A 13,443-nucleotide genomic window follows, 5' to 3' on the forward strand; every position below is an offset into this window, starting at 1 on the left:
GTTGGATCAATACTGGTATTCCTAAAAAGCCTTTCTTAGTGAAATGTTGGGATTGACCATATTGAATAGTTTGTTTTAGTTTTAGCATTTGTTACAAGCACAGGCACCTCCAGAGACCTGGAAAAAATTGGTATGTTTTTATTTTGATTAAGTTTGCATATAGATTTGGGTCTCTTAGTTGTTGGGTTTTTTTTCAGTAACTACTTTTTGGTGCTTGGTAACCTCAGATCCATTATCTTTGAATGTAGTCTTTTCTCATCTCTTCCAGATGAACTTCCAGTTACCTGAGAAAAACATTAGAAGCTTTGATGTGATCTCTAATTATTCAATACTAGGTCATTTGCAAAGCAGTCACTGCCAGTTTTCTGTCTGCTTATCCAGAAATCAGCTGCTGGTGGGCAGGCACAGGTGGCAGGTGTGTAACGTGCCTGCTCCTGAACAGCTGCTCCTCACAGCCTGAGCTGGCAATGTGAGCATGCAAACTTCTACTTGCAATTCCCCAAGATGTGAAACTCCGGTGGTTGGAGCTGCAGTGTGTGATCTTCCTTGTACCTGGATGCAACAAAATTCGATAGTTTTGTGTACAGGAGCCATAGTGATACAGTTAAGTAATCCTGAGAGTAACAGAGAAGAAGTAGGTGGCTCTCACGGTTTTTCCTTTGCATTGTTGGCTCCCTGATTCTGTGATTGTCGTGGTGCTGCTGCCCCTCCTCTCTCTCCAAAAGCTGCTGCCTCTTGTTTGCTGAGCTCTATCGAATGACTTTGTGGAGCAGTGCTGTAAAGACTATTAAGGTCTAATGAATAACCTTGTGCAGACAATTATATTTCCAACATGGATCAGTTTAGTGTTGAAGGGATGCTATGCTGATAATCAGATTTAGTTGCTTTCGTTGTACTAGCTGGAGGCTGGTGCAGGTGGCTCAGAGTAGGAGTGAGTGGGGCAGGGACAGTTTCTTGGGCAGGTGTGTTCATGAAGAGAATGGTGTGCGAACCTTTGGCCTGCACTAAAGCCTTAAAGTGCCAGCACCTGAGCTGCAATGTGGTAAGCAAGCGTTCCTACACTTGTACCAAAGCCATGGTAATTTTCTGCTTTAAGCCACTGCTGTATGCAATGTGTTTTTAAAATAATACTTCAGTATTAAACCTGGCCTCAAAGCACTGCAGTCTAGTTACCTGCATCTGTCTTTAGGTGCTGCTGCTAAAAGAGAAATTCCTATTCTGTCTTTGCTATTTTGTTTCCATACGTCCACCTATTCCTAAGCCCCCACAACTACTGTGTCCAAATCAAGGATTTGCTTTGCTTAAAACCATGTCAGAGGAAGGGAAGAGGTAGAAATGACTGTCAGGAGGGAAGGTGCCATTGTGGTTTATACTTGGTGACTGCGCTGCTATAGCATAATTGTATTGCTAAGAACAGCCCCGTGCTTCTGAAAAATTGCTTTCATGATATTAGTGACAGACATAAAATACAGACTTGCTCCAGCACCTGAGATGAGCAGGTATCACTTTCCAAGTTATTCAATGTCTGGTGATGCCAGCAAGTATGTGTGCCTTATTGATTCATCAACTGTTGTAGAGGTTAGTATGATTCTACCTTACTTTCCCATATGATGGTATGAGTGACATAGGTGAATAACTGGTTTTATTGTCTGCTGGCCCACAACCCTCAAGAATTATTTGCCATTGTCTTTTTTGGATGAATTTAGGTTCAATCTCTTTCCTAGCTGTTGAGGTCTTTTTGATTAGTACATTTTAAGAAATACATTTCTTACTTTTATATATATTTGATGCCACACAAAGGGGATTTATGTCTTATAGAATGTTCTTTCATATGTAGCTATTCTGTTATCGTGCAGGCATTCTAAAACTTAGCCAAGATATCCATTTGCATCTAATGGTTAGATTTCTGTTTTCATTCATGAACTTATGAGATCTGATCTTTAACTTAACAATTTGAAAAAGTAGTCTAGTTAAAACCATGATTTTTTCCCCCACTGTTAATATTGGGTGAGCATTTGCCCTGTAGCTGTGAAGTTTTTCTGTAACAGTCACAAATATTGCATATTCTAGTAATTGTACTTGAGACAGACCTGCTGTATACACTAGGCAGCTGGGAAATCTCCTACCTTCAGATGACATGTAAGTAGCAAGATGACTTTTACTGTGAATTTTATGCAGAAAGCCATTCTTTGTTCTGTGTGCTGACATATATGCTGTGTTGAGACTCTGTATACAATGACTTTTTTGTCTGTGGTGTCATGTCCGCCTCATGGATGAGTACAGTGTTTCTGTCAGCATCTTTAGGCTAACAGCTACAGAGATACGTGGATTATGATTGTTTTGTTACACTAATACAGGCTCCCAAGTCTGACAATATATTGTTTAGCTCAATAAAACTATTACTTTCTATTTTGTTTTTCTCTGTAGTAACCCTGGGACGCATCGCTGTTCTGTTACTTGTGCTCTCTTGGTGGAGGCACTTTTTTCATTTTGGTTTGCCTAGATGTAAGCAATGCTCTGTATGTATCTTCGCAAACTAAATAGTGTTAATGAGATGTTAGATTAAACTACCCTAGATTGGTAACTGTGACTTGGGTTATATCAGCAATTTGGCAGCTTCATATATAGAGGCTGGCAGTGTTTATCAGTAATGGCCGAACTTAGCTGGAAGCAGTTTTTTACTGAATGGTGGGGATGCAGAGCTGGGGACTGCTCTGAAATGTCTGCCTTTTTTTCAATTAATACCTCAACTGCCTCTCTTTAAATTTTTTACTATAGATAAATAATATTGTGCACAATGGAGGATTATACAAAAGGCCTTTCAATGAAGCTTTTGAAGAAACCCCAATGCTGGTTGCTGTGCTGACCTATGTAGGCTATGGCGTTCTCACTCTCTTTGGATACCTGCGAGATTTCATGCGGCAGTGGAAGATCGAGAAGTGTCAAAATGCAACAGAAAGGGAAGAACAGAAGGTAACCACTGGGAAATAATGTTCATGGGAAATGGGCTGAGGCTTGAGTGTTTCTTTGGGGAGAAGTGGTGTTCAAAGTTTTCTGCTGTTTTCCTTGTCTTCTGGATGCCCCAATTGCTATACAAGTAGTGCTTTGTTATTAAAAAATAATGTTTCTTTTGAGTTATTTTTCCTCAGAATAGTTTCCTCATCTGTCTCAGTGCAAAGCTGCATCAACAGTTACATGAACATACAGCTGCAGAAAGAAGAGTTTGGGAAAGAGAGACTGCATATTCCAGCACCAGTACTTTAAAAAAGGCTCTGGTTTTAGTTTCACACCAATGGGAAGCTTTCTGATGCTGATCTGGTGACTGAGTTTTGATTTAGAAATGTTATTAATTCTCTTTATCTGAAGCAGTTGCAAAGAGAAGCTTGTGGGTCAGATCCAGAGCACAAGCTATAAAATTTTAAATTCTTTTGGAGTCCAGAACACAAGCAGGTTAGGTGATGAGTAATTTGAGGTACTGACTGGTTCCTCACTGATAGTGATTAGAAAGAATTAATTCATGTTACGACCCACTCACAAAAGCTTCTGTTACCAGGTGAAAGGTCTTGCCTGCTTCAGCAGTTAGCCTGGAATGGATAATTCTGTTTTTCACTACTTGTAAATTATTTTTAGGGATCTTTATTCCCCACTGGAGTTACTTGTTTTTAGGAAGCTACTGCTGAAACATGAAGTTCACAAGGTTGTTTTTTTTTTGCTAACTCCTTATGTGAGCCCTCTTAGAAGAGTGTGACTACCAGTGAGCTGTCTCCAAAGGTCTTATTCTTGCTGATTTGGGTTCTCTCAAACTATTTTTCTCAACTGCTTTGCAGAGCCAATGTGGCTTATAAAATGTTAAGGGAGTTCCTTTTCCAGTTGCTGGTTTCTGGTTCTCTGTGCAGCCACACAAGCAGTTGGCTAGCAGAAAATAGCAGGGGGCAGAAAGGATATCTCAGTAAGGCAAACAAATAATCAAGGGTGGCAGGAAGGAACTAAAAAAGGGAAGGCTTCTTTGGAGCCTTTTTTTGGAGACAGCACTGGAATGAAGTGCATGTCTTTTTACAGTAGCTAAGGACCAGTGCCTAAAATGACCTCACAGTAGCTTCTTTCTGTGAACGCTGTGAGGTAGAATTAAGCAGATTCATAGTAGGGCACTAAATTCCAAAACCAGAAGCATTCTTACAGGAGTTTAATGAGTAAAATGTGTTTCATATTGGTTAAAAGTACAGGAGTTAAAATTTACACTGTTGCTAAAACAGACTTCTGAGTGAGTGAAAAAAGGATGCAGTAAGTCTAATTCAGTAACACATTATTGATATTAGGCTCTCAATAGAGATTGCCACAGAGGACCTTGAAGCACAGTGATTGTTAGCAAAAGGTTATCCTAGTCCTAAAAGAAATGTGGCCTTGAATTTTTTTATAGATTAACTCAGCATTGCATCTTACCCTGAAAGAATTGAAACTCTTTCAGTTTCTGTGTTGGTTGCAGCTCCCATGAGGAGATGCACGTATTCTGGTTTTGTTTTGTACATAGGATGTCTGTGGATGGAGCTAATAAGAAGCGCCAGTGAATACTGCGTAAGAATGAAAAATAGGAAATCCTGTTTAAAGAAGTTTTGGTGTTGAAGAAATCTCAGCCTAGCGTACTTCCCCAAATCATGTCTCTAGCACACAGATTGTAATAGCTGCTTCTGGTATCAGACAAATAGAAAAGCAGTCACGTGAGGGCTGGAACATACAGTACTTATCCTCACCCTTTGCTGCTTTAAGCTTTGTTTGCTTGCAAATGAATTGATGAGAGCACGTTGCAGCACGTCTAGTGTGGGAACCAGGGGTTATTTTGGTGCAGGAGGTGGAGGGAGAGGTGTGTGCTCAATTACTTGTTTTGAAGTTCTTTTCTCCAGTATTGGAGTCTCTCTGCTGGATGACAGCCCAGTCACCTTTTGGTAAGGGAATGCAGGTACTAGTGTGTAAAAAAGGTTCAAAACTCACCTTTTTATTGTTGTTAATATGTGCAAATCAGATAACCCCTGTGATTACACTGGAGTGCTTTCTGGCAGATTTGTGGGAATCTTTCCTCTGTGTGGAAATTAACCTTTTTTGTTACTGAAATTCTCAAGAGCCAACTAGGTTGTTATGATTTTCTTAAGTATCAAGCAAAAGGATTAGCCTTACCTTTTTGAAATAATTCATAATTGAATAGGTAAAAAATTACAAAATTATGTAGTGTGAGGAAGTATTTTGTAAAGGGCTGAATGAGCTTGTTCTGAAAATCACGGAATTGAAGTATGTGGATTTTCTGTGGTGTGTTTCTGAAGGTGCTTACATTTAAAAGCATAACATAAACTTAGGTCCAAAATAGTATTAAAAACAAACACAAGGAAAAGACTCAGTTTTTCTATGTTATGGAGGACAGTTTATTTTAGTAGAGCAAGTTCTTCCTTAAATTGTCACTTAACAGTATAATCTTACTCTGCATCATAGCTAGAAAACTGCAAATTTAACCAGCAGAGCAGAATTTTGAACAGGTTTGAATTACAGCTGTTTCTGATGGCAGGTAAATTCCTTGAAATTTCTTAGAGCCATGCATTGATATCAATGGTTCTAAGAAAGCCTAATATTCACTCGGTGTTGAAACACAAAGGGTGAAAAGGGGCAGACTTTGCTAGTACTGATTTCCAGGAAACAGTTTCATGGCTTTTGGCTTTGTTTAAAATATATCCAGCTGAGCTTTTCCTGGAAACCAGTGTTGTGTAGCACATCCTCTCTGAAGCATTACTGGTCTGTTTTAGGCATGGGTAAATGGCAAGATTAACAATTCTCAATTACCCTGGAATCAATTTATGCATACCAATTTAATGTGCTGTCTAGTCATAAAATATAGTTAAGTCTGCAAAATGCTTCCAGGATTTTACAGGCCGGATGAAAATCACTTTAACCTTTCCTCCAGCCTGATTTGCCTGTTGATTACCTTCCATGTTTTGTGTTTGGGAGTGACTCTGAATGGGCCTGGTAACTCTCTAATATACTGCTCCATGCTCTGTAGCTTGCCCAGCTAGAACATGTTGCTGGCATTTGGGGTTTTCAAAGACGTGTTCACAGGAGTCCAGCTGTAGGAATATTTCAGGGGCAGTAAACTGGAATTGTTTGTTCAGTGTTGTCTTAGCATCTGTGTAGCTCATCAGGGGCCTCCTGATGATACAAAGGCTACCCACAGTTATTGCTCCACTTTCCTTGACTCACACAACAGCAAGGTGAAACTAGTCTTTCTGCTTCCTTTTAGAGGCCTGGAATTTGTTGCAATTGTCTGCTGGATTTCTGTTCAGAGTCAGTTCTGTGTGTGTTATCAGAGAGCACGTTATGTGAATTGCAGATAAGCCTGCTGGTGCTCATGGCACCATTTGTTAGCTTAGGTGCAATGCTGTGAAAACTTGGCTCTGAAAGTAGCATAATCACTGCATTTGCATGTCCCTGTGCCCTGAGCTAGAGGCTACAAAGCTCTGATTATGACCTTCACTTGTTGCAATATTCATGTAGAGTATGATGAAATAATGGATTCCCAAATCACCTATGCTAAGGTGTTGCACCCCAAGGGAGAATTTTGTTCTTCCCTTGACAGGCTGTGCTTTTCATTGAACTTGCTGTGCTTTTCAGGCTTCAGGGAGACCACTGGTACTTCAGTTTCTTCTTCAGGCATCCCCTCAATAGGGGATGTGTTCTAGGCTGAAATTGACAGGAATAGAGCTGTTTAGGATTTTTTTAGCTCCATAAATGAAAGAACTTACTGCTTTTCCTCCCTCTTTTGGGTCCAGTGTTGCAGTTGACTGTTTACTCAGAAGATTGCTCAAAGAAGCAATTCCTAGAATATTTTTCCTCTGATTGAAAATGTTTAATCTCAGACTGATATTCTTAGGGATCCCTTACAGCTAGGAAGAGTGTTGGATCTGAAATTAGATGAGAGAACTTGATAGAAAAATAACAAGAAGATAACAATAACAATATTTAAAGGTGATAGTGGTTGCTTCCAGCTCTAGGATGCAGTTGCAGCAGAGCACTGTGGTTGCATGTGTAAAAAATTTTAAATAATGGAATATGCTAGGTTGGAAGGCACCCACAATGACACTGAGGCCTGCACAGGACATCCCATTACACCATGTGCCTCAGAGGGTTTCCAGACTTCTTCATCTGTGTCAGGCTTGGTGCTGTAACCACTTCCCCTTAGCAGTCTCTTCCAGTTCCCTCTGGGTGAAAAGTATGGATTGATAGAGTTCATCTCTCCCTTCCTCCCCAGGTGTTAATTTTTTTTGGTTCAAAGACTGAAAACATTAAATTAGCATGAGGAATTCAAGTGGTCTTTTTGTTGTACTATCTACTCTTCATCTGGAATGCCACACTGTTGCAGAATGGAGGAGGTAAACAAACAAACAAACCAGCCCCCAAACCAACCAGCAGACCATCTGCTCCTGTATGCCAGCTCCAAAAGAGGGCTCTGAAACTCCAGAAGTCAGTATCAGTTTATAAAGGCACAATATCCTTACCCTTTGTTTTTTACATTCTCAGATCTGTGGGTCGTGAGAACCCCTCAGTGGGGTTAGGATCACTGAGGAAATAGACAATCCATTTTTGCATTATGCCAAAATAACATTTCCTGCTTGCTCTATTCCAAGGAACTTTCTCATGAGACCTATCTGAGGATGGTTTGTTGGAGGGAGCAGAACATGTATAAATAACAAAGGAGTTGGCAGTGTGCTGGCACCTACTTAAAGCTAGTGTCCCATATTAAACCTTAATTCTCTTACCCATAATTTATTCCTGGAATTCTTGTTGACTTTTAAAACATATTTTTTCTGTATCATGATTCAGTAGGTTCAGAGAACTTCTCTTCCTCACAGTAACTTAAAACTTAGTTCTAGTGCTGGCTTTTTCTTAAAAGAAAATGCTTGTGTTACCTATACTAGAGGTGCCAGCCTGTAGAGGATGATTGTCCTTAAGTCACCAGTTGAGCTTGTTACTGTTCTGGCTTTGTCAGCTTGGGTTTCAAAAGAAAACTCATCTGATGAGTAATCTGAAGTGAGACTGGGCTGTATGGACCCAGGCATACCTGCTTGAGTTGGTAGGATGACTCATTACCAGCCTCCCCCTTCCAGCCAAGAACCTTGGCTAAAATACCAGTTGTTTCTCAACTCACACAGTTGGTGTGCTTGGATAACTGTGCAAAGCTGAAATCTTGTGTGTAGATGGTTAGGAGGAGGTGAAAATACTGAGAAGTGTCTCAGTATATTTTAATTAGATTTAACAAATCTCTCAAGTATTGATCTTCTAATGTACCAGTGTTTCTTTTTGGCTTCACTTTCCCCACCCCTCTTCAAGTTACATAGCAGAGGGTTTGAAACAATTGCAGGTAATTATTTTGATTTTGTGTCATGAATTGGGACAGGAACATGGAAGAAACAATTGCCCTTCTGTGCATCTTAGGACCTAGAAATTTTATTCCCACTGTCCCTTTGAGAAAGGACATACTTGTGATTCTCTGAAAGAGTGATTGCTAGCTAAATTTGGGTTGTGTTTCCACAGTTGAAATGATGGAAATTAATATCTTTGTGCCTTTTTGACACAGGTAGATCAGAAATGGGTTTAGCAGCTGTATCTGCTTAGAAGTTGGCACTTTTGGGCTTGGTCTTTTCTGTGCAGCTGCTGGTAGGAGGATGCAAAGGTGTGGACCTGAATGTTCTTTTACTCCAAACTGCACGGGCGAGTTTGTTAAATCATTAAAATAGGAAGGTAATGAAAAAAGTACTCCTACAGGCAAGCATTGTAAGTAAGAGCTTGTAATGCCTGTTTGTGTTTTTATTAAAAATCTGCCATAAATGCTCCCAGTTTTGCTTTAGTGGTTCAAATATCTGACACTACAGTACTTGGTGAGATACTCTGCCTTTCTCATACTGCCACCAAAAATAAAATTCCCATCACAATGTTTGCATTTTTCTTTTGAAAAACAGGAAGAAATGCTCAACTGGCTCATACCTCTGTAATAAATTCTACTTTTTCCTTCTTTAGAAGATTAAAAAGGTGGTGATTTTTTTTTTCCCCCCATCAGAAGCAAATGAATTATGCATTCTTATCTCTACTAAATGTCAAACTTTCTTTAATTAAATAGTAAAAAGGAAATCTTGTGACTTTAGGGCAAGAAAAAAATGTTCTTGAGTGCTCAGATGTCCTTGCTGCTGCAGTTAGTTTGACATTCTTGTGTTATCCATTCAAGGCAGTCACTTACTTTTCCTGGAAAACATTGGAAGGGAAGCTAAAATTCAGGAAAGGCTCATTCATAAAAATCATGTGGGACTTCAGTGTTGATAAGCTGTGCCGAAGAGAGGTACCATAATGCAGCTTATTAGCTTCTATTGAAAACAAAAAATTGTGGAAGGTTCTTATGGTAATGTGTAGAATAATGCTAGTGGTGCTATATTAAATGCATTCCTTATGCACAGAATAAAATATGGTAGAGCACCTTAGTTTTGCAAAGTCTTTGTGTATTCAGTACAGCAATGTTTGGTGCCAAAAAGCCCTTGCATATTCCCTTGCTCTGCTTAACTCAGAGGCTGACTGTAACTCTCCTGCAAAGATTATATGCCCAAGATTTAATGAAGGGGGTTATTTTATATTTTGTGTTTTCCTGAGTTTTTCCATTATGCCAGAATGACAGATAAGAATTATTCCTGCTACTCTTATTTTACTGTCATATATATTTTCCTTTTACTTTGAGTGCTTTTGATGTGTTTCAGGACTTTGTCCCATTGTACCAGGACTTTGAAAATTTCTACAACAGAAACCTCTACATGCGCATTCGGGACAGCTGGAACCGTCCAATCTGCAGTGTGCCAGGGGCCAAAGTGGACATGATGGAGAGAGTTTCCCATGACTACAACTGGACATTCACGTGAGTCAAAACTGAAGAAAACACTTGCAAGAGCTGCCTTAAAATACAGGGTCTCTAAGAGCAAGTTGTAGGGTGTGAGGTCAAAGGAGCAGTGAATTATGAGCTTTATTATGAAAGTTTGAGCTTTCTAGCAGCTTGAATCAATGAATTTTGCTCTTTTGAGATAGATTTAGCCACCAAGGTGAAATAGATTTAGCCACCAAGGTGATACAATCTTTTGGCTGCCTTACTGTATTAAGATTTCCTGGACATACACCTGTAATAAAATTAATACCTTTGTGCATATAATGTTAATACCTAGTGTGGATATATTGGATTGCACTGCTGCTTGTGACTTTGTGTTGATTGAGAAGAAGTTCTGCCACTTTAAGTAAATGCTGCTGTCATCAACTGTATTTGACATGATTGTTTTGAGTCAGAACTGAAGTAGTCTGTAGAAACAAAATGAGAAATACAATAAAGGGTTTTTACAAATTGGAAATGACGTATCACAGGTTTGATGTGAAGAGGTTTGCAGCACAGTACTTGGTGCTGAAACTACTTATGTCTCTTCTTGACTTTCAAGGGCAAAATAATTAAAATTGATTTTTTTCTGCTGAACTTCTTCCTTATTCTCCTTGTCACGTATTGTTAGCACAGAAGTGCCAGATGTGTTTCCTTTCTGTGGTTAGAGGATATCCCGCTTGAGATGCTGCCAAGTTAATTGATCTAGAGATGTTATTTTGTAATTGAAAGAAAACTTGTATGTTTCTGGGATGGAGGGAGGAACATGTCAGAGCAACAGATGATTTGAGAAGCCTCAAGCAATTTCATGTGTGAGGTAGCAAATTCACCTGTAAATGTAAACTCTTCTGGGAGTTAATTTGAGATTGTAAGATAGGGAGAGAATCTTTTTAACTGATTGTTGCAGTTTGATGATGAGAGGCAGTACTGAAATAATTTAATGTTTGGTTCTATTGAGTTTTAACATTTCAGTGTATAGTCTAGGAAAGTGAAGTAATAATCTTCTGGTGTAGATAATTTTTAAAATTTTGGGTATCCTAACTTGTGCTGTTTTTAAAACACAGATACACAGGGAGAGTGATAAAAGACATCATAAATATGGGTTCCTACAACTACCTTGGGTTTGCACAGAAGACTGGGGCTTGCCAAGAAGCAGCTTCTAAAGTTCTGTCCCAGTATGGAGCTGGGGTGTGCAGCACCCGGCAGGAGATGGGTAAGTTGGAGGATGATAGTGTGTTCCCTGAATGTTTATTTCAAAGTCTGTATCTGATTGCAGGTCTTTAAAACATTAGTTGTCTCAGCATTGAACTTTAGTCTAACTGATAAAGCAGCTTTTACTTCAGTGAAGACAAATTGACTTCCTGGATTTAGTTTATGTTGCACAGCAGTTGTTTTACTTACATTTTCATATATGGGTTTTTTCAGTGTTCCCTTATGGGCCTTTAAATAAAGCACAGCTTGGTTGGTGGAAAATCTCTTTGTAGAATTTAGCAGTAGTGAAAGCTTCTCCTTTCTCTGAATTTCCTGTTTGTTTTATGTGCAGGAAACTTGGACAAGCATGAGGAGCTGGAAAAGCTAGTTGCCAGGTTCCTAGGTGTGGAATCTGCAATGGCATATGGAATGGGATTTGCAACCAACTCTATGAACATTCCTGCTTTAGTTGGCAAGGTATGGCTTAAGTCATGGACAAAAGCTCACCTAGCAAAGATTCTAGTGGTTAATTTTTCTAAAAGCTACTTGTTTGCTTTTGTTTTTCCTCAGTGGCAGCCCCTGCAGATATTCTTTATGGAAACTGTAGGTCACAGAATGCATCTCTAACCATTGCAAAAATCTCTGGGAAACAGCATCCATGGGACCAGTAGCAGCACAGACCTTTCTCTCTGGGAGAAAGCCTGGCATGTTAAGGCTTGCTTCCTCAGGCTACTCCTTAGTGTGTGAGAGGGTGGCTGATTAACAAACTGATTGGCTGAAGGTGTTTTGGTGCTTTTGAAACACTAAGAACCAACTGTGTCAACTACACAGATAAGCTGAGTTGCATATTGGTACATGGAGAATTTATTATCTTTGAGTGACAGCTAAAAAATCCTTCCTTGGAAGAAGCAGAAAGGTTGTTTGAGGGAAATAAGATTAACTGTAAAGACTCATGATGTTTATTGTGTGCCCCATAAAAACAGGAGACAATTAGTCTGAGTGTCCAGTATTCTCCACCAGTGCTATTTTAGTTATTGGAAAATCAAATAAAATTGAAATTTTTCTTTGCTTCTTCTTGATGCAAAGTACATGTTCTCTTAGCTCCTCCTTAGAGTAAAATAGTGCAAGTACTGGAACAGGTTGTTTGGTTTTCTTTGGCAAATGATTCACTGTCAGCCTAATACTGCTAATGTATTGGAATTCTTTGCCCCTGTCTAGTGAATTATTTTGAATTATTTTCCTTTTATTTATTTTTTTTTTCACTTCCTGAGATTGCTTCCTAAATCTTCCATGTCTGATATCTACAGATCATAAATTTTCTGCCTTTTTCTTCCTGACAGCTTTTCCTGGTGATTGATTTTCTTTTGCATTAGCTGCACTGTCTTCCTGTATGCTTTTTTTCTTTTTTTTTTAAACAAGGAAGTAGCACTGTCTACATAATGGCCCTTTTCTTTTGGTCTGTTTTAAATATCAAATGCTTTGCATATTTAAAAAATGACTTTTTTGAGTCTAATGCTGGAGAGAAATTCAGTGCTTCAAATCTAATCTTTCTGGTGTCAAATACTTCTGCAGTGCTATGAATCTGAGCTACTAATATGTTGCTTCTGAAATGTCTTTTACCTGCATGTTTTGGTTCTTTGTCTTTCCACATCTCTCCAGTTTTATGTTCAACAGAAAAATTATTCATAATTTCTGTGAGACCTTTCAGATTCAATACACACTGTCAGGTCCATTTAAGTAGATTGTTCGTTGTTGTTACTACAAATGACTCATTCCTGCAAACTTACTCAATCTTTTTTTCTATGTGGAGCCCTCTGTATATCTTCAATACCTTATAAGAATACCGTTGAGACACCTTACTCAGATCCTGAGTTTTCACCTTTGAACTTCAGCAGGTTTTACAACCATTAAGAGAATCTGAACAGTAAATTCCAAGGCGTGTAACATACCTTTTTTATGCAGCTCACTCCAGTAAACCAACTCTTGTCATAAATGGTACAGCAATCCCTGCTGGGTTAGTCATGAGGATACTTACTTTATTGTACACTTGAAATAAAGTAGTTAGAAGCTTTTGCCTCATAACAGTACAGGTGCCCTTATACTCAAGTGAATACTCCAAACAGAAATTGCACTCTGGTAAAGAAGAGAGTTCTTGTCGGATGAACCATTTTGCTGTTCAGAATGTTCGTTGAATGTTTTGTTTGGCTGCCTGAAGTTGCTTCTCACTGCACATTTGATTTCTTCATTGTCTGCAAATAAGGACAGATAAATCCTGAATTTTGGCACCACCCAGTACACAATTAATTGCGTGTGCGCTA

At 39.0% G+C, this 13,443-nt stretch overlaps 1 protein-coding gene across 1 annotated transcript in view; it reads left to right on the plus strand.

The window, feature by feature from the left end:
* The window catches only part of SPTLC2 (serine palmitoyltransferase long chain base subunit 2), a 72,115-nt gene that overhangs the window by 8,395 nt on the left and 50,277 nt on the right, over positions 1–13,443 (plus strand). Inside the window, exons 2-5 of the mRNA XM_064714193.1 lie at positions 2,779–2,973; positions 9,777–9,931; positions 10,999–11,147; positions 11,478–11,602. Of these exons, the coding sequence (XP_064570263.1) occupies positions 2,779–2,973; positions 9,777–9,931; positions 10,999–11,147; positions 11,478–11,602 (624 nt within the window). The remainder of the gene's footprint in view (positions 1–2,778; positions 2,974–9,776; positions 9,932–10,998; positions 11,148–11,477; positions 11,603–13,443) is intronic.

The sequence above is a fragment of the Zonotrichia leucophrys genome, chromosome 5 (assembly GCF_028769735.1).
Source record: "Zonotrichia leucophrys gambelii isolate GWCS_2022_RI chromosome 5, RI_Zleu_2.0, whole genome shotgun sequence".
Classification (NCBI taxonomy): Eukaryota; Metazoa; Chordata; class Aves; order Passeriformes; family Passerellidae; genus Zonotrichia; species Zonotrichia leucophrys.